Source organism: Podarcis bocagei, assembly GCF_964188305.1.
Source record: "Podarcis bocagei genome assembly, chromosome: 2".
Taxonomy (NCBI): Eukaryota; Metazoa; Chordata; class Lepidosauria; order Squamata; family Lacertidae; genus Podarcis; species Podarcis bocagei.
The window spans coordinates 18822532-18847900 of NC_138126.1; the positions used below are offsets into that span (position 1 = coordinate 18822532).

At 47.9% G+C, this 25369-nt stretch overlaps 2 protein-coding genes across 3 annotated transcripts in view; one reads left to right on the forward strand and one right to left on the reverse strand.

Annotated features, from left to right (window-relative positions):
* MPIG6B (megakaryocyte and platelet inhibitory receptor G6b) overlaps positions 1-1129 on the reverse strand; it is a 177345-nt gene extending 176216 nt beyond the window's left edge. For both annotated transcript variants that reach the window (XM_081183274.1, XM_081183273.1), the window contains exon 1: positions 951-1129. The gene's annotated coding sequence lies outside the window, so the exon portion shown is untranslated. The remainder of the gene's footprint in view (positions 1-950) is intronic.
* Positions 1-23377, forward strand: part of SAPCD1 (suppressor APC domain containing 1) — a gene marked incomplete at its 5' end in the record, with an annotated part of 33647 nt that extends 10270 nt beyond the window's left edge. The window contains 5 exons of the mRNA XM_081183356.1: positions 9780-9916; positions 15606-15743; positions 16814-16915; positions 17996-18106; positions 20210-23377. Of these exons, the coding sequence (XP_081039482.1) occupies positions 9780-9916; positions 15606-15743; positions 16814-16915; positions 17996-18106; positions 20210-20332 (611 nt within the window). The 3' untranslated portion in view covers positions 20333-23377. The remainder of the gene's footprint in view (positions 1-9779; positions 9917-15605; positions 15744-16813; positions 16916-17995; positions 18107-20209) is intronic.
* Positions 23378-25369: the final 1992 nt, after the last annotated feature.

Genomic DNA, 25369 nt, shown 5'->3' on the forward strand with positions numbered 1-25369 from the left:
GTCACCGCTCGACCGGCTACACCCAGACTTTGCCGTGGCTGAACCCCCAGGCTGTGCCAACGCACCACGGTCATTTGTCCCAGGAAACCAGGTCTTTGCCCGGAACTATGTGGGGGACATTCCTTGGGTGCCAGCCACAGTAGTGGGAGTCACTGGACCTCGCTCGTACCAGGTGGCACTCAAAGACGGACGTTTGTGGCGACGGCACATAGACCAGCTTAGGCGCAGGGTTGGCGACTTAGACACTACCGAGGTGCCCCCAACTGCGCTTGCGGCTCCAGAAGAGACACGTACAGATGGCAAGGCCCCACCTACACCTCCCTCGCAAACTGCCAGCGTGGAGCCGAACCAAGCCGTCTCAGAACAGACTCAGACCACTCCACTTGCGGAGGCTCCACCCACAGCAGCGGATCCAGGGGAGTTGGTTCCAACGCCACCTAGGGTCGCACCACAGCCTCAGCGAGAACTGTGTGGCCCTCCGGACTTGGCTACCAGTCCCCGGCGGTCTGGCAGAGTTTCCAAGCGCCCAACTCATTTAAAGGACTACGTTGTTGGACAGGTATCACTGTTGGTCTAAGTATGGGAAATGTAACCGATATGCTTTTGTGCCTAATTGAACCATTACGCGTAGTGCTGTATATAAGGAAACCATTACGATTGTAACTAACGCCTTATCTCGGTGGGGAGGGGTGTTATGTAGTGTAGTTTCACCCTGGGCCAACAGGGGAATACTGTATATAGTTTTCACTCAGGTCCGCGGCAGTTAGTTTAGGCGGGAACTCTGAGCTGTTGTGGTTACAATGTTGACAGCCGGCTGCCTATAAATACAGGCCGGCTGAGCTGTTCGCAGTCAGTTCTATTCCAGCTTATCTTAATAAAGAGCTACTTGAAGAAATCGCTGTGCCGGCTGCTATGTCAACCCACTATTTAACAGAAACAGTAGTCTATACAGTGGTACCTCGGGTTACATATGCTTCAGGTTACAGACGCTTCAGGTTACAGACTCCGCTAACCCAGAAATAGTGCTTCAGGTTAAGAACTTTGCTTCAGGATGAGAACAGAAATCATGCTCCGGGGGTGCAGCGGCAGTGGGAGGCCCCATTAGCTAAAGTGGTGCTTCAGGTTAAGAACAGTTTCAGGTTAAGAACAGACCTCTGGAACAAATTAAGTACTTAACCCGAGGTACCACTGTATCCAGAATCACTGTTCAGTGTTGGACATCATATCATCATATTTGCAGAATGCACAAAGCTTCACAGCTTGTCTGTCATCGTACAAAGTCTGGTAGCTCGCTTCATTTAAAGATTTTCAGAGACTTTGAGACTAAAGGTTTCATTTTGGACTTGTTATGGTTTGAAGGAATTCTGTAAAATATTGTTTATTGCATATGTACATGGTCACCGTGTTGCCTAGACATTGCTGACGTTCTCTTTGCAAAGCAAGCTGGGTGTATTTGGGTCGATTTGCCTGTGGTTCGTTCTCTCCCTGCACTCACGGCCCCAGAGTTGTGGTCAGGGCAGGATTGAGGTTTGATGAGGCCCTAAGCTACTGAAGGTATTGGGGCCCTTTATATGTCCAGCTGTCCTTTGTCAACAACAAATTGTCACTGTTTTTTGAGTTGAATATATGCTATATGGACCTAGCAGGCATCTAAAGCCATTTGCCCATGTTGCCATGCAACCAGCCCATGCAGAATGTCGGCACCCTATATATGGAAATGAGCAAACCAGTGATATTATAGGGACCAGGATAGCAAGCAGGGCCCATGATTTACCTTCATAGGAGCCTACACAACACAAAACACTGTGGTTGTATGTAGGTTTTCTTTTATTTGCTTTTTATCTTATATTTTGGAAATGTACATCCAGATTTTTTTCCCTTTAAATTTTTTTGGGGCCCCCCAGGGAGCAGGGCCCTAAGCTATACAGTGGTGCCTCGCAAGACGAAAAGAATCCGTTCTGTGATTCTCTTCGTCTAGCGGTTTTTTCGTCTTGCGAAGCAAGCCCATTGACGGATTAGCGGATTAGCGCTATTAGTGGCTTTTAGCGGCTTATCTGCTGATCGGATCATCTGATAAGCGGCTTAGCGGCTTAGAAAAAGGGGGGGAGGGAAAAAACCCAGCAGGAACTCGCAAGACATTGTCGTCTTGCGAAGCAAGCCCATAGGAAATTCGTTTTGCGAAGCACCTCCAAAACGGAAAACTCTTTCGTCTAGCGAGTTTTCCGTCTTGCGAGGCATTCGTCTTGCGGGGCACCACTGTAGCTTATTTAGCTTATACATAAATCTGGCATTGGTTGTGGTCCCTCACTTCTCACACGTCTGAAACCCTCCCCACCTCCTCCCTCCACGGCAGTGAACTTTTCTCTCCTGTGTCTGCTGGATTCTGCAACACATTCATCAGGGTGGATTTGATTTAAATCACTAGACAGAAAGACTTGATTTAAATATTTTCTTTTTTCTTTTTTACAGAAAGACTCATTCTCGCTGGTCTAATCTTAATATTTACAACCAGATGAATGTTTCAATTTTGGTGGTTCAGTGTAGTTTCTACAGTTATATCAAAAATTACTGATTTGGTTATACTATTGCACAGAAAGATAATTGTGAAATTATTGCAAGGTTTAATAAGTTAACTGTTTCTATTTGGGCAACTTTTCTGCTTTACTTTATTGGAAGGAGAAAAACAATCATTTCCTTAATAACAATTTAAACAATTTGTTCAACTAAAGCAATAACATTATAGCATATGTATCCATGTTTGTTAACTGATGAGGTTAAACAATTTAAAAAAACAACAACAACTTAGACTGAGTTTTAGTACACATGAAAAGCAAATCCTTATTTCCTGATGAATAGCCTTTGGACTGTAATGTAACTAAATAGAAAACTATCTTTAGGGGGAAAAAATTCTCCAAAACTTTTTTATTTTAAAAATCCAATTTAAATGTAAAATATCCAATTTTTAAAAATCCGATTTAAAAAAATAAATCATTGATTTTTATCCACCCCTGACGTTCATCCCTCCATACTAAGTACGTGAAGAAGAGCCCTGCTGGATCCAGGGAAAGATCCACCTTGTCAAAGGGCAAAGGACTGTAACCATGAAATTAGTGGGGGGTTTCTTGCGGAGGGCAGGAAAGTTTCCCTGAGAGGCGTCATCAGGCCCCTGGGTTGGGGATGAGCCCCCTCTTTGTGAAAGGCTTGCTGACACGAAGAAAGTGAGCAGGTGAAACTCTGGATTAGGAGAAGCATCATCTGGTCCTTTTCTGTAGGGGATTGGGGCAACCTTCTGGGGTTCACCTGCCAATGGTGGGTGGGGCCAAAGGGGAAAGTGGGTGGAGCAAAGGATGCAAATTTTACCTTTGTACGGCAGGCTAGTTTCTGCGCACAGACATCTCCGTTCTCTATCCAGGCAGACAAGACGCATTGTCAGAGTTCAAGGACACATTCCAGCCATGCAAAAAACACTTGAGGAGGGTGGGAGAGCAAGGCTGGTCAAGGGGTGTGATCTGGGAAGAGGGCGTGTGACTTGGGAAGAGTCTCAAGGTCCATTTGGTGAGGCCTAGAAGGATCCATTTGGCCCGCAATCATGCCCGGCATGGTTGTCACTTTCAAAAGAGGGCAGGATTGCACCTGTGACTTTAAGATTTCTACAGAAGTTCAAGTTGCCCACTCTAAATACAGCTGTTGGAATGAGAAGTAGTTTATGAAATGAATGTTCTGGGCCAGGCACGGGCAAACTCCGGCCCTCCAGATGTTTTGAGACTAGAGCTCCCATCATCCCTGTCCACTGGTCCTGTTAGCTAGGGATGATGGGAACTGTAGTTCCAAAACATCTGGAGGGCCGGAGTTTGCCTATGCCTGTTCTGGGCCGTTGTACAAGGTAGCAAACGATAGAGCCGGGCCGGCACACAGGCACACAGTTGTTGTTTTTCTGCATTAAAGGGTAACTCATTTTTGCTTTGGCACACATCAGTTTATCTTAGCATGTGCTTGTAAGGGGGCGGGGAGGGCAGGCCTTCTCCTTGCCTTAACTTGATTCTGGTGGGAGATTCCCAAATGCATGCCAAGTTGAATGAAATCAGAGCGGGGAAGAAGAAAAGGCAACGGGGGTCTTCAGATCCAAGTCGGTGGGGAGTGGGAAGTTAGCACCGGGATAAGTAACAGGATTCTATAGGTTGGGAATGAACGAAAGGCTCCTGGATCCATTGCCGATTGACAGTTGATATCCCAGCTGCTGTCCGCAGCGGCGTAGGGGAGAGTTTGGCAGCTCTCAGTGCCTGGCGCTGGGCCACGGGCATCCCTCCATCTGCTGAGTTGGCCGGGAACTGCCTTATTGTCTGGGAGGCAGACACTCAATCTGTAGCAGCCAACTGGCACCATACATCCCGTGAACTGTGGATCTTGTGCATCAGCTGAGCTCAGAGCAGAGCTTTGCCCGGTCAGCTTCTCCTCCTTCTCTTACCTCCTTCTTTGCTTCCTCACTGCCACATAACAGCTCAGACCGTTTGCTCCTCCTCAGGCAGTTTTCCTTCCTGACTCTGGTTGAACCTGCAGAGATGTGGGTGCTTTTGGAATACATTTTGGGGCCAGTGTAAGAATTAGCGTTAACGTTAGGGGATTCCCCCAACTCCTTCCTCCATGCACCCCAAATCTGCTCTGTAGGGCTAGGGGAAAATTGGGGGGGGGCAGGGGATGCAGAAGGAGGAGATGGGGAAGGAGAAATCCTTGCACTGATAGAGAAAGGTAAAGGTAAAGGACCCCTGGATGGTTAAGTCCAGTCAAAGGTGACTATGGGATTGTGGCGCTCATCTCGCTTTCAGGCCGAGGGAGCCGGCGTTTGTCCACAGACAGCTTTCCGGGTCGTGCGGCCAGCATGACTAAACTGCTTCTGGTGCAACAGGACACCGTGATGAAACCAGAGCACACAGAAATGCCATTTACCTTCCCGCCGCAGCGGTACCTATTTATCTACTTGCACTGGTGTGCTTTCGAACTGCTAGGTTGACAGAGCAACGGGAGCTCACCCCGTCACAGGGATTTGAACTGCCGATCTTCTGATCAGCAAGCCCAAGGGGCTCGGCGGTTTAGCGCCACATGCATCCTATTTCATGGTTTTTCCCCTGTGAGAAAAGGGTGTAGGACTTAGGTGGGCCACTGCCCTGGTGCAGTTCATCTTACCTTCTTACAGTGAAGCAATTTATAAATTGTTTTGTTAAATATATGCTCAGTAGGCAGGTTGTCTGGAATCACCCTTATGTTGAAAAACCAACACCTTAAGTTTTGCCCAGAAAACAATAGTGAGAACAGGAGAGGAATTGGGATGGGGGAAATGTCTCCACATGGATTCAGGGCAGTTCTGTGGTCCTTAAGGCCTTGGCAATACAGTTGCTGTCCTGTTCCCTGTCCCTTACTCCCTGCTCTTCCAGTGGCTTCCTTCACACACATTTTAGCACATGAGCCTTTTCCCGGAAAGGAGCCACAGGTGAACCTCCACCTGCCTGACAGCCTTAATGTAGGGATGCTCTTAAAGGCACAGGGTCGCGACCATTTAAAAAGGGGAGAGAGGCCCCTATTTGTCTTTCGACGTGGTTCACTCCCCTTCTGAAATGGGCTTCTCCCTCTTTGCCACATCCCAGTTGCTTTAATTAGAGCCACTAATTACAGGGGCTCATTGATTAATTGAGCCCAGGCTGGCAGAGGTCCAGAGGGATTGATTGCCCCGGCTGACTTTCCAGGGATAGAATTAATGAGGAACAAAGCGCTCATCGAAAGAAAAAGCAAAAAGCAAACGTAGGACCCAAGGGGCCTCTCCCCTGCTTTCTGCCTGTGTCCCTATATCCTGTCCTCCAACGCTTGCTGTTCCTGCTGCGTTGAGGATAACCAGGTGCAAAGCAGACCTGGCTTCTTCCATCGATGTGTCAGAGGAAAGTTGTGGCAGGAACATGCTGTCGTGCCAGGGTGGAAAAAGCAGCCATTAGGAACACAGGAAGCTGTCTTCTAACTGAGTCAGACCATTGGCCCATGGAGCTCGGCATTGTCAACACTTGAGTGGCACCAGCTCTCCAGGGTGCCAGGCAGAGGGCATTCCTAAACGGCCTCGGTCCTGTATACCTGAAGGAGCGTCTCCACCCCCATCCTTCAGCCCAAACACTGAGATCCAGCGCCAGGGACCTTCTGGCGGTTCCCTCCCTGCGAGAAGCGAGGTTACAGGGAACCAGGCAGAGGGCCTTCTCGGTAGTGGCTCCTGCCCTGTGGAATGTCCTCCCATCAGATGTCAAGGAAATAAACAACTATCCTACTTTTAAAAGACATCTGAAGGCAGCCCTGTTTAAGGAAGTTTTTAATGTGTAATGCTGTATTGTGTTTTTTACATTCTGTTGGGAGCCGCCCAGAGTGGCTGGAGAAACCCAGCCAGATGGGTGGGGTATAAATAAAATTATTGTTATTGTTATTGTGATTGTTATTATATGCTCCACCTGCACCTTGGATATTGGAACACCAGCTGCTGCTCCTCCTGCTTACCGTATTTTTTGCTCTATAAGACGCACCAGACCATAAGACACACCTAGTTTTTGGAGGAGGAAAACAGGGGAAAAAATATTCTGAATCTCAGAAGCCAGAACAGCAAGAGGGATCGCTGCGCAGTGAAAGCAGCAATCCTTCTTGCTGTTCTGGCTTCTGGGATAGCTGCGCAGCCTGCATTCGCTCCATAAGACGCTCACACATTTCCCCTTACTTTTTAGGAGGGAAAAAGTGAGTCTTATAGAGCAAAAAATACGGTACTTGCGATTTCAGCCCACCCACCCCTAGGCTAGCATTATTTTATTTCATTTCATTTCATTTTTTTATTAAATTTATATAGCACCATAAACCCTGGGTCTAAGGGCGGTTCGCAGAAAAAAATCAAGATATAAAACCACAAAATTAATAATAATAATAACAACAGTAATAATGATAATATTAATAATAATAAAAATCAATAATCCCCCCAGAAAAAAACACATTTTAATGTTTGATCTTTTATTTTGAATATTCTGGTGGGAGCGCCCAGAGTGGCTGGGGAAACCCAGCCAGATGGGTGGGGTATAAATAATAAATTGTCATTATTATTATTATTATTATTCCAAGCTCTACACCTGAAGATGCTGGGAACTGAACCTGGGACCTTCTGTATGCAAGGCAGAAGCTTTGCCTTGGAGCTATGGCCTTTGAATGTTCTGTGGTGTGGAGAACATGGTAGAAGTGTGTGAAATTATGCATGGTAGAGAAGAGAGCATTCTTGCCTTCTCCCATAATACTAAACCTCCCTCAGGGTTACCCAATGGAACCAAATGGTGGGGTGTTCAGGATGAGCAGAAGAACTACTTCACACAGTGCAGAGTTAAGCTATGGAACTCACTTTGCTGGCTTTAAAAGGGCTTAAAAAAATTCACGTAGAGGAAAAGGCTCTTGCTCCATGCGCTGCTTGTGAACTGACCAGAAGTTTCTGCTTGGTCACTGTGACAAGTGGGATGAATTCTGGACTTGACAGACCATTGGCCTTGGAGGAACAAGGAAAGTCATGGCTTCCTTCCCCCCCCCCCCCGAATCCTGGGAGCTTGTAGTTTGTTCAGGGTGCTGAGAGTTGTTAGGAGACCTCTTTTCATTTCACTAAATGGTTCAACAGTCAATACCCCTTTCCTGTCAATTCCTCCGTAAGGGGAAGGGGTGTGTGTGGTCTCCTAGCAACTCTCAGCACCTTTAACAAAACACAATTCCCAGGATTCTTGGGGGGGGGGTCTTTAAAGTGGCATGTTGCAACATGAGTCTGCCAATCGAATCCCACCCCGAAACTGTAGCTGTCTGGGAGTGCCCTGAATTCATAGAATCATAGAGTTGGAATCATAGAGTTGGAAGAGACCACAAGGGCCATCGAGTCCATGTATTCAACATAGCACCTGCAGGTTGTTCCATCAGCACATCCTGTGGTCTAAACCACTGAACCTCTTGGGCTTGCTGATCAGAAGGTCGGTAGTTCAAATCCCCGCAACGGGGTGAGCGCCTGTTGCTCTGTCCCAGCTCCCTCACAGGGGTCACCCAGATGTCGGGGGGGCGGGGAGCCTGCAAGCGGTACCTGAGTGCAGCAGTGATCTCCCCACCTGTGATTGCTCAGCAACTGGTATTCAAAGGCATACCATTTCTGGAAGTGGTGGGGGAACATAGCCATCATGTATAGCAGCCCCTAATTGTCGGAAATCAAGCCTTTATCAGGAGAAACTGGCAACTCTCCCAGGCACCCGGCTTGGTCTCCTGTTGACCTCCCTGTCTGCTTTCCCGGCAAGATCCAGGCAGAGGTCGCGATAGGCGATCCTTCTCAGCATGAGAAGAACACACACCTCTTTCCTGCCCCCTCGGCAGGGGAAAGAGATAGACAGAAACATATTTACATGCCTTTATTTCTGTCTTTGTAGCGTTACAGAAAACATGACTGCTCTCTTCATACTCCTGCAGTCGAGAGAGAACAAACACATGCAGTACTTCCTGTACAGCTCATATTACACTCTGAGCTAATTCTGGTGCTTCGCACTGTGAATAGACTGTCCCTCTGTTTCCCACGGACAGTCCCAACATTCCCATTATGTTTTGCTTTCAAGCTACCAGCAGCTTGCAGCTGCATTGCTTCAATATCGTAACACTAATAACCTCAGCCACTATGACTTTGCCTTTTCTTCTTTCAAAGCTATCCAAATTGTTGGCCATCACTTCCTCCTGTGGCAGTGAGTTCCATAGCTGAACGATGCTCTCCGTCGCTTCCTTTTATCTGCCCTGAACCTTCCGACGTTCAGTTTCATTGGATGTTCACGAGTTCTCATGTCGAGAGCGAAGGGCGGGGGGAGGAACTGTCAGTGCTGCAATTCCCAGAATTCCCTGGGAGGAGGGACTGATTGTTAAAGCACTCTGGGAACTGTAGTTCTGGGAGAGGAATAGCGAGGTCTCCTAACAACTGCCAGCACCTTTAATGAACTACAGCTCCCAGAGTTTTTTTGTGGGAAGCCGTGGTGGTTTAATCTCAGGCCCACCTCTCCTGGTATACATCCCACAGAGAACCTTAAGGTCTTCAAATAAAAACATCTTGGAGATCCTGGGCCACAGGGAGGTTAGGCTGGCCTTAACCAGAGCCAGAGCTTTTTCGGCTGTGGCTCCGATCTGGTGGAATGCTCCGTCACAAGAGACTAGGGCCCTGTGGGACTTGACATCTTTCCACAGGGCCTGCAAGACAGAGCTGTTCCACCAGGCCTTTGGCCAAGCCACAGTCTGAACCCCCCCTCCTTCTGTAATCCTCATAGAACTCTAGCCCGATGGTTGCCATTAATTTGATTCTGAATTGATTTTAGAATGAATTTATTTCAGAATATATTTCAATTAATTGATTGTGATTTTATGTAAACTGTGTTACTTTTACTGTTTTTAGCCGCTCTGAGCCCGGCTTCAGTGGGGAAGGCGGGATATAAATAAATTATTATTATTATTATTATTATTATTATTATTATTATTATTATTATTATTATTATTATTATTAATGTATGGTGTGACTGTCACCAATATGGGTTGGTATTCCTACGAGGATTATATTGTGGCACGAAAAACCTGCACGAGGGAGCAGTATGAGGACCACTGTAAATGGCAGGATGCTCAAACGTTTATCAGATCAAACGACAACAAATCAACCTGTAAGTTCCTTCCCCAACCCCTTCTTTTGAAAATATGTTTATGGCATAATGAATCTCTTTCTCCAGGAGAATCCGATGGGAAAGGAGTCACGCGCTCGCGTAGCATCAACAGTTCCCTCTGTCAAGCTGGGAGGCGCCGGAGTATCCGACTTCCGAAGGAACCGCGGAGGCACACCATTTCCAATGCCTTGGAATATGATATGGTGAGGAAGCCCACGGAATGGCTCCTGAGGGCCCTTCCGGACAACCTGGTCACTGAGCCTCATTTCTGATTTGTTTATGGGGAGTTGAGACGACATCAGAACGAGTGTCAAGCCACACATTCCAAATGCCTCTGCCCATCCCTTTCTTTATTGGGAAAAGTCCGGCCTTGGGACATTCCAATCCACAATTAGTTGTGCAACTTAAATGTGATTAAAAAAAACCCAGCCAACGCTCTGCAAACATCCTAAGCGTCATTTTTAGTCAGGCATTCCACACGCCACACCTTTGTGTGCAAACGGAAAACAATGTCTTTTTCCCTCTTCTTTTTTTCCCAGCGACAGGAGGATTATTCAAGCCTCAAGAAATACAAATCAGCATCGTTAATTAATTTAAAAAAACCTGCCTCCGGGCTGCAATTGTCCTTTGAGGTCGCTCGGTCCAAGGTTGTGTTTACATCGCAAACCTCTTCCATGTGATCCTGACTTGCGTGACCTCAAAAATTTCAGTTCTGCAAGGCAGCCAGATAGAGGTGAAGCACTCCGAGCACAACTCAAAGTGTTGGTGCTGACCTTTAAAGCCCTAAACAGCCTCGGTCCAGTATACCTGAAGGAATGTCTCCACACCCATCGTTCTGCCCGGACACTGAGGTCCAGCTCCGAGGGCCTTCTGGTGGTTCCCTCACTGTGAGAAGCCAAGTTACAGGGAACCAGGCAGAGGGCCTTCTTGGTAGTGGCACCCGCCCTATGGAAAGCCCTCCCACCAGAGGTCAAAGAGAAAAGTAACTACCAAACTTTTAGAAGACATCTGAAGGCAGCCCTGTTTAGGGAAGCTTTTAATGTTTAATAGGTTATTGTATTTTAGTGTTTTGTTGGAAGCTGCCAAGAGTGGCTGGGGAAACCCAGCCAGATGGGCAGGGTATAAATAATAAATTATTATTATTATTATTATTATTATTATTATTATTATTATTATTATTATTACTACTACTACTACCTGCATTCTCTGTAGAAGATCATGAGGATGAAACCGAGCTGAGAATTAAGGGCGTGAAAAGAGCCGGGGTGGCTTAATCAATACAAATGTCATTGTACGGTCTCAGACCCGACGAAAGCAAATAGAAATTGCAAAATCCTACAATTTCTGGCATGCACCGACTTAAAACCCATGGTACTTATATGAACTAAGGACAGGAACAATCCAAGATGCAATGAAACTAACTAAATTTGCAGCAGGAAAGAGAAATCCAGCAACAGTTTCTGCGATTTGTTTTGTGTCAACAAAGTAATTGTGTCAACCCCAAAAGTAGGCCAAATCCCCCCCTGCCAGCCATTTTGTCCCTATTCAAAATTGCTTTTCTCTCTCCCCCCCCCTTCCATGACCACTCCCCTCACCCCACAGAGGTCCAGGTTCATGCTGAAAGGAGATGAGACAGACAAGGCCAGATTGGAAAGGAGTGCAGTTCATATTTGATTTTAAGTGTGTGTTTGTTTGTATTAATGCGCATATTGTCTAGCTTCCACACAGCTTGTGTTGTTAGTTGTTTCCAGGGTGCCGGTTGGACCTGAAAGGTATGATTACCGAAAGTTGCTTCCGGATGACCTGTTTAAAAAGCGTTCAGTCTGATGTGTTTGCCTTCTCTGCTCTGATCTGTCTTCCTTCTGTGGGGAAGGGCTGCCCTCCCTCCGTAATGAGCTTTGAAAAACGCCGTCTGCAGCTGCCTGCTTCATATTTTAATGCATGCCTGCTTTGGCTCTGAAGCGGCTTCCAGGCATCCAGTTTTTATCAAGCATTTGTCCTGATTTGCTCGCACAGAGTTTGCAGGGAGGACAGACGACATCAGCTGTTTACGGAGTGTTTGTGGTAGTTCGTTTGTGGGCAGGTTAGACCACGTTGCCTCAAGCGTTACCCCTCGCTTTCCAGTATGTATTAATAATAATAATAAATTTTTATTTATACCCCGCTCTTCCCGGTTCAAAAACCAGGCTCAGGGCGGCTAACAATAAAATTAAAACACTTAATTATAAAAGCAGCATAAAATACAGTATAAAAACATGAATAACAATAAAAATAAAAAATCAATTAGATAATCCCCAGGGCTAGCTGGCTAAATTGATCCTACTTGGGCCAGCGAGGAGGCCAGGGGAGAATTAGTTGTGGGGTCTCAGAGCGGGTGATGTTCATAAAAGGGGAGGGGGAGGGAAGAGAAGGGAAATAAAAGATCAGGCTGAATTCAAATTAAAGGCCAGGTGGAATAGCTCTGTCTTACAGGCCCGACGGAAGGAGGTTAAATCCTGAAGGGCCCTAGTCTCATGGGACAGAGCATTCCACCAGGTCGGAGCCATCACTGAGAAGGCCCTGGCCCTGGTGGAGGATAGTCTGACTTCCTTAGGGCCTGGGACCTCTAAACTATGGTTATTCATGGACCTTAAGGTCCTCTGCGGGGCAGACCAGGAGAGGCAGTCCCGTAAATAATGAGGGCCCTTATTACTTCCCTTATTGCGAAAAGTCTAATTTTGGGGTTGGGTTGGGGGAAGTGGGCTTGTTGCTGTAGTTGAGAGTCCTGGACCAGATGACCCTCAGGGTCCCTTCTAACTCTACAATTCTGTGATACTGTTATCGCGCAACCGAATTTTCTGGCCTGTGATTGAAACCCATCTTCGGAAATCGCTATATAGCCTTGGAAGCACCCAAAATTAAAAAGTCAGTCTAAGACACCTTCAACCAGGGCCAGCTGGCACCACAAAAAGTTGAGGATATAGTTTTGAACAAGGCCTTTTCTTCATGTTGCAATCGTAAATTGGCAGAGCAGCGTGTTCTGCTCACCTCTCTTTGCACCCCAAGCGAATTCAGCCAGCTGGAAGGGCAGGGATTATGGCCACCATTGTCCGGGGCAAATGAGGCTTTAAAGCATATCCCACGATGCACTGGGGGGAAAGTGCTGATTTCAGCCAAATGGGATGGGATGGGGGGTTAGATTCCGGACACTGTTGCTTTGCCCCCAGGGCAGAGGAGGGGTCTGAGGGGAAGAGGGGAAAGCAGAGGAGAAGGCCGAGGCGAGAGACGGCGAGAGGTTAGCAGCGGAGGAGAGAAGGCAGTGCAAATCCATTTGAAGAAAAGAAGGCGAATGTGGAAGACCGGGCAGGCAGCAGAAAAGGGCGAGGAAGGGTGGAAACACTAGGAAGGGTGGAAACACTAGGAAGGAAGGAAGGAAGGAAGGAAGGAAGGAAGGAAGGAAGGAAGGAAGGAAGGAAGGAAGGAAGGAAGGGTGTGAATGAGGAGAAGGTTGATGGAGGGGTGTGTGAGACAGAAGAGAGCATCTGAAAGGGGCGAGAGCTAAGGGATGGGAAAGGGAAGCCGCTGTGGAGGAAGGTCGTGACAGGATTTTGGGAAGAGGGTGTGACAGGGAAGCATAGCTGTCAACTTTCAGATTTGAAAACAAGGGATCAGCAGCCTTGAAAATAAGGAATCAGCAGCATAGCTGTCAACTTTCGGATTTGAAAACAAGGGATCAGCAGCCTCGAAAATAAGGAATCAGCAGCATAGCTGTCAACTTTCGGATTTGAAAATCAGGGATCAGCAGCCTCACCCGTCCCGCAGACAGTCTACGGGATATCTAACAATCCGGGATAGCTGCGGGAAGCGGTGCTGGAATAAGGGAATTTCCCGCAAAAAAGGGGAAGGTTGACAGCTATGCAGGGGAGCAAAAAGTGCCTTAGAGGAAAGAGGACTGGCTGAAAGGAGAGTCCAGTGTGTGAGGAGAAATGAGGAAAGGCTCAGAGAAACGTTCCTGAAGGAATTGGGGAGGCCCTGGTGTGCTGTTTTAGGATTTGGCTGCCAGCGGCGGAGCTCTCCGTGACGACACTGGCCTGGAAGCAGGTGGGACGTGACTTGTGGGGAGAGAAGAAGGGGCCACCTAGGAAAGCACTCGTCGTCAGAGCGTGACTTTCCCCCTCCTCAAGCAGGGGCGCCACTGAGGGGACCTCGCTGCCCCGCTGGGATGCCAGGGTGGCCCCCTTCCCTCCTGCTCTGGGCGTTGCTGCCTCCCGGCCCCCACTGCGCCATGATGGCGGTCCAGAGAGGCTACACCATCCTCATCGTCCCGTTGGGCACGGCCCTCAGCAGCCTGGAGGCCCTGCGCTTCTTCTTCTGGGTGAGTCTCTCTGCGGCTCAGGTAGCTGGGACCACGACGACACACACAAATATCCACACCCCTTTGTTCTGGCCTCCCTTAGACCTTACCTCCTCCCCAGACATCCAGTGTTTTGAAGTTCTAAAAAAGAATTTGTAGAACCTTAGAAATGAGGAAATGCCTTGTTCCTCATCCCTCGAGAGAGCCTGGAAGGTGTTCTGTGGGTAGCAGGGTCTTCTCCACGGTGGCACCTTGCCTTTTGGGATTCCTCCCACTAGAAACTCCATCGACATGCATCTCAGGTTATTCTCGTGTTCATTCTTTTGGTATTGCATTGGACGTGCAGTTTAGCAGCCAGTTTTGTCGAAGGGGCTGTATTCTTGTCGCAAACCAATGTTTTGATACGGGGTGCTGTTTTAATTGCGGTTTGGAGGTTTGGGGCATCTCATAGAACCATAGAGTTGGAAGGAGCCCTGAGGATCATTTAGTCCAAACCCCTGCAATGCAGGAATACGCAGCTGTCCCTTACGGGGATCCAACCTGCAACCCTGGCGTTATCGGCACCACGCTCTAACCAACTGAGCCGTCTCACTTTCTGAGCTGCGTCGAGAACTGGCTTTGAAGTGTGGTTTCACGTTACATAGAATGTTTATGTCAAGCTGCCACCTCTGCATATAAAAGTGACTGAGCGGGCATTTATGGGGTAATGCAATCCAGTAGGTAAACTGCTCCCAAGTTGTTAAGGGCTTTACAGACTAATAGGAACACCTTGGAATTGGCCTGGTAGCAAATCAGCAACCAGTTCAGATTTCCTAGCACAGGTGTTATGTGCTGCTTTTCTGGGTGCCCTGGGGGCACCGGTTGGTAATGGGCTCCTGCCCTCCTGCTGCTGCTTTGGCAGGCGCCCTTTCCGGGGAGCTCAGAAGGGTGTCGCTTTGCCCATTCCTGCCTCCTCTGCCGCCTTGCATCATCTGAGGCCCTTCTTTGTGTGCCTCCTCCACGTGAGGTCCTGAGGGTGGCCACACAAGAACGGGGCCTTTTCTGTGGTGGCTCCTCGTTTGCGGAACGCTCTCCTTGGGGAGTTTCACCTGCCTCCTTCATTATAAATATTTTTAAGCGCCCTGCAAAAACATTCCTCTTCAGTCTGGTCTGATTAGCATTTTACAGCCTTTTAAATGTGTTTGTGGGAGTGCAGGGTTATTGATTTGTTAACTATTTATTTGTGCTTTTATCTTGTATTTTTATCTTGTGGACCAACCTGAGATCTTTTGATGAAGGGTGATATATAAATCTAATAAATGATGATGATGATGATGATCTTTGGTGCCTGGGAATGAACTTGAGGCCTTCTGCGCCCAAAGCATGGGTTCTATACTCTTTGAGCTACGGCTCTTTGCTACTTTGTGCGGAAATGTTGACATCGTTCTTTGCAAGTTGCCTTCTCCCTTAGATGGAGATCTCCTGAGCATTGCAAAGTCGTTCTGTGCTGTTGAATCAAATAAACCCACCCACCCCGCAACTCACAAGCTGGAATCTTGACTTTGCCCCCTGTCTTACAGCTGAAGCGAATGCAAGAGCTGGAACGGGAACGGGACGCCTTGCTTCAAGGGCTGGAGATGGTTGAGCGGGTGCGCGACTGGTTTCAGCGCCACCTCCTGGAGGCTCAGAGGCGTCAGAAGCACATGGGAACGGAGGCAGTAAGTACCAGGCAGGACCCGAAGGAGAGCAGATACCACCCTTAGGTGGTATCTAAAGGTGCTAAGGGTGGTCTGGCTATTTTGGCACCTGGGGCAGAAAATCCCACAAGCACATTTCGCTTCCCAGGGCAGTAAAGCTGCAATAAAAATAGAACAGCTAACAATTGGCAGCCCTTTCATGAGACCCAAAATCAGGTGCCTGAGGCATCTGCCTCACTCTGCTCAAGGTAAGGGCCGGCCTTGTGTGATGATGGAGTATTTGTGGCGCGGCATTCAGTAGGCTGAGATACACATGAGGTTCTGTGGATTTTACATGTCCCCTTTTCAAAGCACGGATGTTTATTTTGACAATTGTCACACATTTAGGGAGCTCCCCAGCTTGGAATAAAAGGGAGCAGGGAATAGGAGACTAATAAGATCCAAAGGTCACTTTCAGTGTGAAATCTTTGAAGTGGTTCACACAACACACTGAGCCAAGTCTTGGCTTGGCAAGACACTCGTTGACGCTGCCACACTAAGCCAAGCCAAGGTGGTTATTTCAGTTAAAGGTAAAGGGACCCCTGACCATTAGGTCCAGCCGTGGCCGACTCTGGGGTTGCGGCGCTCATCTCGCTTTATTGGCTGAGGGAGCCCGCGTACAGCTTCCGGGTCATGTGGCCAGCATGACTAAGCCGCTTCTGGCGAACCAGAGCAGCGCACGGAAACGCCGTTTACCTTCCCGCCGGAGCGGTACCTATTGATCTACTTGCACTTTGATGTGCTTTCGAACTGCTAGGTTGGCAGGAGCAGGGACTGAGCAACGGGAGCTCACCCTGTCACGTGATTCAAACCGCCAACCTTCTGATCGGTAAGCCCTGGACTCTGTGGTTTAACCCACAGTGCCACCTGCGTCCACATACACATTTTCACACATGGGCTAAAAGGTCGTATATTAATTGCAAACATCCTCATACCTTTTTTCTATTTACCTTTTTTGAAAAACAACAACTCTTTGAATTGCAATCTTCCAATTTCTATACTGAGTTTTGTTTTGCTTTTCCCTGCTCACTGTTGTTCTTGCACAACCACAGAGCTATTTCCCAGACCCTTACTCCAACCAGAGCTGCCTGCTGATGGCCAAGATCCAGGAAGTGAACCTGTGCTTGAAAAACCTGCTGGCTTCTCCTGGAAAGGTCAGTGGGGACAGAGGGGAAGGGGAGGGCCTGGGGTTGGGGCAGTTCTGTCCTGGGGGGATATTGAAGAAGCGACTGCCTTGGGAGGGAGGATCGTTCACGTCTCTAGCACAAGGGGGTGGAAGGCGAAACAGACAGATCTCACCTGTCAGGTGCAAGTTCACCTGAAGAAGCTCTACAGAAGTGAGCAAGAACTGGCTGAATACAGGTCTTTCTCATTTCCATGTGCTTTGCATACAGTAGCTTCCCAGCAGGCTGTATCCAAATGTTAAGCACTGGGAGGAGGGGTTGCCTCCCTTGGTCAGCAAAATGTGAGCTGAAATAGAAAAATAAGGATGTGGTCCATGTTGGAATAAGACTAGTTTGGATGGATGGCACATCTGGAGACACCTTTGACTCCTTTTTTACCTTGCTTGGTCAGGGCACATGCCTCTGAACACATCTGCACTGTGTCTGCCTGTGATCAGAGAACAAGCACCCTATTATTTATTATTATTATTATTATTATTATTATTATTATTATTAATCATTTATACCCCGCCCATCTGACTGGGCGGCTCCCAGCAGAATATTAAAAACACAAGAAAACATCAAACATTAAAAACTTCCCTCAACAGGGCTGCCTTCAAATGTCCTCTAAAAGTCAGGTTGCTGTTTATTTCCTTGACATCTGCTGGGAGGGCGTTCCACAGGGCAAGCACCACTACCCAAAAGTCCCTCTGACTGGTTCTTGGTAACCTCACTTCTCGCAGGGAGGGAACTGCCAGAAGGCCCTCGGCGCTGGACCTCAGTGTCCAGGCTGAACGATGGGGGTGGAGACGCTCTGTTTAGGGAAGCTTTTAATGTTTAATAGGTTACTGTATTTTAATATTCTGTTGGAAGCCGCCCAGAGTGGCTGGGGGAAACCCAGCCAGATGGGCAGGGTATAAATAAATTACTATTATTATTATTATTATTATTATTATTATTATTATTAAGTGGCCCCTTTGCAACACAGGAGTGCTGGATTAAAAAATTGGGTGGTATGGTATGGAAGGAAGTTGCACTCAGATAGTTACGCAGGTTTTCCTTCTCCTCTAGCCTGAAGTCCCACCTCCTGGTTTTGGGGGGCCCCTTTATCCACCGGGAAAGAAGGAGTTTCAGCAGCAAGCTGTCACAGTCCTCAAGGAACAGAACCACCTGCTGATCAAGGTAAGGGACAAATCCACAAAAAGCCAAGATACACAAAGACAGAGTGGTGGAACTGAATGGGACGACACCCACAGGGGGTCCAATGGTCAAGAAGGCATTTTCTGCACATGTTGTAGAGGGAAGTGAGGGGTAGATGGGGCTCATCAACTTGGGAAGGGAGCCTGTCTAGGAGAAGGAAAACTCTGGTCTTAAACCTCCTCTGCCTTACAGTTACACACATTTGTGAGAAAGGCTTCGGGAGTAAACTCCAAGGAACAATCTGTGCCCGCTACTTTGGGACAAGAAAGGGCTAAGGACAGGCATAGGCAAACTCAGCCCTCCAGATGTTTTGGGACTACAACTCCCATCATCCCTGGTCCTGTTAGCTAGGGGTGATGGGAGTTGGAGTCCCAAACCATCTGGAGGGCCGAGTTTGCCTATGCCTGGCTAAGGAGTAAATCCTAAACAAATCCAGAGCGGAATCCGTAAGGTGGTTAGATGGCGTCTTGTACGCCTCCTTCCGGCAACTCCTGCAGCCCAGCTGGTGCCAAATGTATTGCTCTGCTTTCCTTTGGACCCCATCAGCGAGGCCGAGAGGGGGGTCTTGTCATCTGGGCAGCCCAGGACCCCCATACACACTGCCCAGGCTTGCACCCTGGAAAGCTCACTTCGGTGCTGCTAATGCAGCCGGTTGACTTCACCCCCCAGGGGCACACTCCATTGTCTCTCGAGACAGACGGATGCCAACAAGTCAAGCAATCGTGAAAGCCAGTGGCTGCCTCAGGACTCGCCCTTTGAGGAGGCAGACCGAGATGACCTCCTGAGACACAGATTTTGGACACATTAAAAGGTGTCCACTTTGACCCCCCCCCCCAGAACTGAGTCCCTGTATTCCCCTCTCATTCATGAAGTCCAGTGCAACAACATAGCGGTTCTGTTCTTGATAACGCTGCTTGTCTGCCTAACAAACGGTATCGGTGTTTCGATTTCTGGGAATGAAGTTGAGAGATGACCTAATCTGGGGAGAAAACAGCAAAGACCCGATGAAGTGAGCACAGCAGAGGTTATATTTTCTGAGAATCCTCCGGAAAAACAATCTCTCAAAGGACCTTTTGATGGCATTTTACCATTGTACTGTTGAGGGTGTATTAACTTATGGTCTCTGTGTGTGGTTTGGGAGCTGCACGGCCAGGGGAAAAACAATGCTGTCCAGGGTTGTAAAGACTGCAGAGAGAATAACTGGGTGCACTCTTCCCACCTTGGATCAAATCTATGCTGCCAGGTGCCATAAGAAAGCTGCAGAGATAGTGCAGGATAGTTCGCACCCTGGAAATGATCTCTTTCAGCTTCTACCTTCTGGAAGAAGCTACAGGGTTATAAAGACTAGGACTAGCCGTCTGAGAAACAGTTTCTACCCAAATGCAATTCTGGTTTTAAACGCAGTATAAGGAGTCTCTATAGGATTATATTATATTTTAAAATGGGGTTTCAGAGTTTTTAGGGGTTTTTGAATGTCTTATGTAGATTTACCAGCTATACCAGCTGCACTGGCTCCCGGTGGAGTACAGGATCAGGTTTAAGGTGCTGGTTTTAACCTTTAAAGCCCTATACGGCTTAGGACCCTTGTACCTACAGGACTGCCTCTCCTGGTATGTCCCACAGAGGAACTTACGGTCTTCAAATAAAAACATCCTGAAGGTCCCAGGCCACAGAGAGGTTAGGCTGGCCTCAACTAGAGCCAGGGCTTTTTCGGCTGCGGCTCCAATCTGGTGGAGCGCTCTGTCACAAGAGACTAGGGCCCTGCGGGACTTGACATCTTTCCGCAGGGCCTGCAAGACAGAGATGTTCCACCAGGCCTTTGGCCCAGGCGCAGCCTGACTCCCTCCTTTGGCAATCTTTACAGAACTTAAGCTTATGGTTGCCATCAATTTGATTTTAATTAATTTTTATAATGAAATGTTTTTAGAATGTTGCACTATTTTATTGTTGTTAGCCACCCTGAGCCCGGCTTTGGCTGGGGAGGGCGGGATATAAATAAATTTATTATTATTATTAATAATAATAATAATCAATTTCATTGTTCTGTATTGGACAATGACAGTAAAGATATCATATTGTATACAGGAAGTGTCTGAGAAGAGCGACCGCATTGCCCAGCTGGAACAAGAGAAAGCAGCTCTTTGCAAGCAGCTGAAAGAGACCCGCGGCTACAGACTACCCAGCCACAAGGAGTCCACCTTTATCTGACAGCCAAGGCCACACTCTGTCGACGGTCAGAGGCACGGCGATGTCCCTTTGTCCCCTCTGTGCCCGTGACATCACTTCCTTCGACTGGCCACCTTTCAGACAGACCTTTCTTGTGAAGTGGGCGTCTCAAACGTTTTCTCCTTTATGCCATTTTGGCCTGCTCCTGCAAGAGGCGCTAGAGGAACGCTAGACCTCTAGTCATCCGGCCCAATCCTGAGGGGCCCGCAGCTCAGTCACAGAGCATCTGCTTGGCATGCAGAAGGTCACAGGTTCGATCCCCGATGTCGCCAAGTAGGGCTGTGAATGTCGCCCCCTCCCTGCCTGTCTGAAACCCTGGAGATCCACTAGCAGGCAGTGTAGGCCAGGACTGAGTTAGATGGACCAATTGTCCGACTCTTGCATACGTCAACCTCTTTACGTTGCTGTTCAGTGGAGAGCTAGCGGATGTGGGATGGTAGCCGTAATATGTGCATATCCCCTTGGTTTGCATCATTTGCTTGGGAGATATTTCGAGACAGAGGATTGCTGTTACTATGAAAAGCTGGAAACAAAGGGCTATTGACGTTCCTGGAAAGGAGGAGGTGGGAAGGCAATTGGCCTGTCTGAGGGAAGGAGGCAGAGATGTGGAACATTGAGAGCGAGGCTGGAAAGAACGTTTCCTGGCCCAGGGCTGCCATTCAGAAGTTGGCAGGGTCAGGCATTGGGCAGGGCCCCGCTCCCGGGTGCCATGAGTCCCCTTGACTTGCTACACTGAAGAGGTGGACTAGGTGAGGGAGGCCACTCACCTACCTCCACCCATGGAGGGTGGGAGCCAGTGTGGAGTAATGGTTAAGAGTGGTAGTCTTGTAATCTGGGGAACTGGGTTCGCTTCCCCGCTCCTCCACCTGCAGCTGCTGGGTGACCTTGGGCCAGTCACACTTCTCTGAAGTCTCTCAGCCCCACTCACCTCACAGAGTGTTTGTTGTGGGGGAGGAAGGGAAAGGAGAATGTTAGCCGCTTTGAGACTCCTTCGGGTAGTGATAAAGCGGGATATCAAATCCAAATCTTCTTCTTCTTCTTGCTCAAAGGCCCCCCACAGCCTAGAACCAACCCAGCCCCGGTTTTTGCTCCATCAGCACAACTCAGGACGTTTCGCTCCAGCTTGGAGTCTAGAACCTCGTTTCCTTAGCATGAGTTCAGGACTTTGTGTTAAGACGCAACATTTCACACTCGGCAGTGATGCAGAAAACATGGCTGGGCTCGGGTCTGGTTCCAAGACGCTTTTTTCTGTCTGAGGTGAAGGACAAGATGGCGCCTCCCCTATTCTGTGTTGGCTACACTGGCAGCTGAATCTTCTTTCAGCGCTGGTGACCAGAGAGGACACTCTTGTTGCACCTGAAGGCGGCAGGCTAGAATCAGGAGGCACAGAGCAGACCCTATCTTCTTTGTGCCCCCTCAGCAACTGCCTCCTTCTATCTGAGGTAAGGCTAGCTCTGCCCAGGAAACCTTGCTCACCAAAATGAATGAGACGCCCCTTTCCTTTGGGGCACTTTTGCTATGTGCCATATCCTAGAGCTGCTGAACATTGCCCCTCTTATGTTCCCACCCAAATCTTCCTTCAAAAGACGGGACCGTAACTCTCTCCTTGGCTGCCAAATTGCATAGACCTTGCCTTTTGATAATTGTGTACGGGGTACCTTGGTTCTCAAACTTATTCTGTTCCGGAAGTCCGTTCCAAAACCAAAGCGTTCCAAAACCAAGGCGTGCTTTCCCATAGAAAGTAATGCAAAATGAATTAATCCATTCCAGACTTTTAAAAACAACCCCTAAAACAGCAACTTAACATGAATTTTACTATCTAACGAGACCATTGATCCATAAAATGAAAGCAATAAACAATGCACTGCAGTGACACAATCAATCAGTAGCTGAACTGGGTTCCACACAGTCACAAAAACAAAAAAGGGCCACAAAAACAAAAACGCAAAATAAATAGCAAAAACAGACAGACCTCAGCATAACACTCAAAATGGAAGTGTGGCACTCAAAACAGAAGCGTAACACTCAAAATGGAGCACGTTTGGCTTCCGAAAAATGTTCGCAAACCAGAATACTTCCGGGTTTGCAGTGTTTGGGTTCCAAGTTGTTTGAGTACTAAGGCGTTTGAGAACCAAGGTACCACTGTATAGCATTCTTAGTCTGGTTATATTTCCCTTCTTCAGTGAGGTAGGCCACTGCTATTGTGGGGAGAACCGAAACGAAGAGGTAATCTGCGGCCGCTTCGGGTGCTCTTTCCGTGGTCCAAAGATTAAGCCAACGCACCAACATTATTACTCCTCCTCCTCTAATTCAACATCATTCCGTTAACTCTTGCCATTTCATTTTTGAAGAAGTCGCTTTCCTAGTAAGCTTATTTTCTGATGGCCTTTGTTGACGGGACATCCATAGCCATGAATTCGGCGGGAAACAGAGTGACACAGAGCCTTTACTTCTGGTTCCCGTTTGAAAGACGGAAAAGCGGAAGAGCATAGCAAAGCCATGGCATCCTAACGCCTCCCATTAAAAAGATGTTAGGCTAGCAGGTAATGGGAGCAGCTAGGGCATGGGAGCTCAGTTGATGGAGCATCTGCTTTGCATCCAGAAGGTCGCCAGTTCAATCCCTGGCATCTCCAGCTACGGCTGGGAATGTTCCAGGAACCTTGTAGACCTGCTGCCAATCAGTGTAGACAGTATTGACCAATGGTCAAACTCTGTTTGCGGCAGCTTTCTTTGTTCCTGTGAAAAAGCCTGACTCCCTAAATATCCACTACCAGTCAAGACAAACATGATTGTGGTAGACGATAAGCCTGACTTGCTGTAGGCAGTCTTCTACATTCCTGTATTGCAGGGAGGGAAATAGGAAGCAACCCCCAACATAGGATTTGCCTATAGATATTTGCCAGGGACCCTTCGCATAGCTATATGCATAATCTACTTATTTCTAGGGTGCCAAGAACTGGTCAGTTCTCTAGAATCATAAAATTGGAATGGACCATGAGGATCGTCTGGTCCAACCCCTGGCAATGCAATAATAATAAAATAAAATAATAATAATAATAATAATAATAATAATAATAATAATAATAATAATAAAAAATAATAATAATTTATTATTTATACCCTGCCCACCTGAAGGAGCGTCTCCACCCCCATTATTCTGCCCGGACGCTGAGGTCCAGCGCCGAGGGCCTTCTGGCGGTTCCCTCATTGCGAGAAGCAAAGCTACAGGGAACCAGGCAGAGGGCCTTCTCGGTAGTGGCGCCTGCCCTGTGGAACGCCCTTCCAGCAGATGTCAAAGCGATAAACAACTACCTGACATTCAGAAGACATCTTAAGGCAGCCCTGTTCAGGGAAGTTTTTAACGTGTGATATTTTACTGTATTTTTGGTTTCTATGGAAGCCGCCCAGAGTGGCTGGGGAGGCCCAGCCAGATGGGCGGGGTATAAATATTATTATTATTATTATTATTATTATTATTATTATTATTATTATTATTATTATTATTATTATTATCTGGCTGGGTTTCCCCAGCCACTCTGGGCGGCTTCCAACAGAACTCTAAAATACAATAACCTATTAAACATTAAAAACTTCCCTAAACAGATGTCTTCTAAAAGTTTGGTAGTTAATTTTCTCTTTGACATCTGGTGCGAGGGAGTTCCACAGGGCGGGTGCCACTACCGAGAAGGCCCTCTGCCCGGTTCCCTGTAACTTGGCTTCTCATAGAGAGGGAACCACCAGGAGGCCCTTGGCTCTGGACTTCAGTGTCTGGGCAGAACGATGGAGGTGGAGACGCTCCTTCAGGAATCTTTCGAACCCACAGCCCTGAGATTAGGTGTCTTGTGCTCTACCAACCGAGCTGTCCCTCAGGTCTCTGTGTGCCCATTTGATCTCTGGCTCATGTTCAGTATTGGGTTATTTTGTTAGCCAGGGAAAGCAAAAATTGGGCACTGCTAGTTTCACATGTTCGTTTTCTACCCTCAATAGTTTTCTACCCTCAACAACTTCCACAAAACTGAAGTATACAGGGGTATTTTTTTTCCACCCAAGCCTATTCAAATGTGTCTCAGGGTGATAAAATGTCTCGGAACAAAGCCATGTGTGTCGTGTGTCAGGAGAAAGGCACCTGTCTGCTTGCTTGGTTTGGGATTTCCTTGAAAAAAATACAACAGACACTGTTTGTTAAACCCCAACAGCAAAAATCAATAGGTGTCCTAAGTGTTTTTCATTTGCAGAACAGAAATGGTAAATGATAAGTGACTGAAATTTGGGGACAGGGCTTACTCCTGGCACAGGTGACAACAATTAAGAAGTACGGCGTGGGTCAGCTTCTGTGTAATTTCTAACCTGGGATGGATTTCAACCCCATTTTCAAACCTGGCATTTAGAGCTGGGTATTTAGGATTTTCCTAGTGATCTGAACCACTGGCCTCCAGTGCCTGACTCTACTACATAAGCTGCCAGGCCCTGCCCACTATAAGCAGGTATTTTTAAAAGCCAGCATTGATGATCTTAATTACTTTCTCATACAGATGCTAGCAGCAACCCAAACCTCAAATCACTGGCTCCCCCTGCTGGCTATAACACTAAAGGTAAAGGTTAAGGTACCCCTGCCCGTACGGGCCAGTCGTGTCTGACTCTAGGGTTGTGCGCCCATCTCACTTAAGAGGCCAGGGGCCAGCGCTGTCCGCAGACACTTCCGGGTCACGTGGCCAGCGTGACAAGCTGCATCTGGCGAGCCAGAGCCGCACAGGGAAACGCCGTTTACCTTCCCGCCAGTAAGCGGTCCCTATTTATCTACTTGCACCCGGGGGTGCTTTCGAGCTGCTAGGTTGGCAGGCGCTGGGACCGAGCAGCGGGAGCGCACCCCGCCGCGGGGATTTGAACCGCCGACCTTTCGATTGGCAAGCCCTAGGCGCTGAGGCTTACTACTCAAGTGTTAATAATTTATATTCCCTACTCCCCTTTCACATCCCCCAATTCTCACCCCTTTTTTAAAAAAACAACCACCAACCAAAC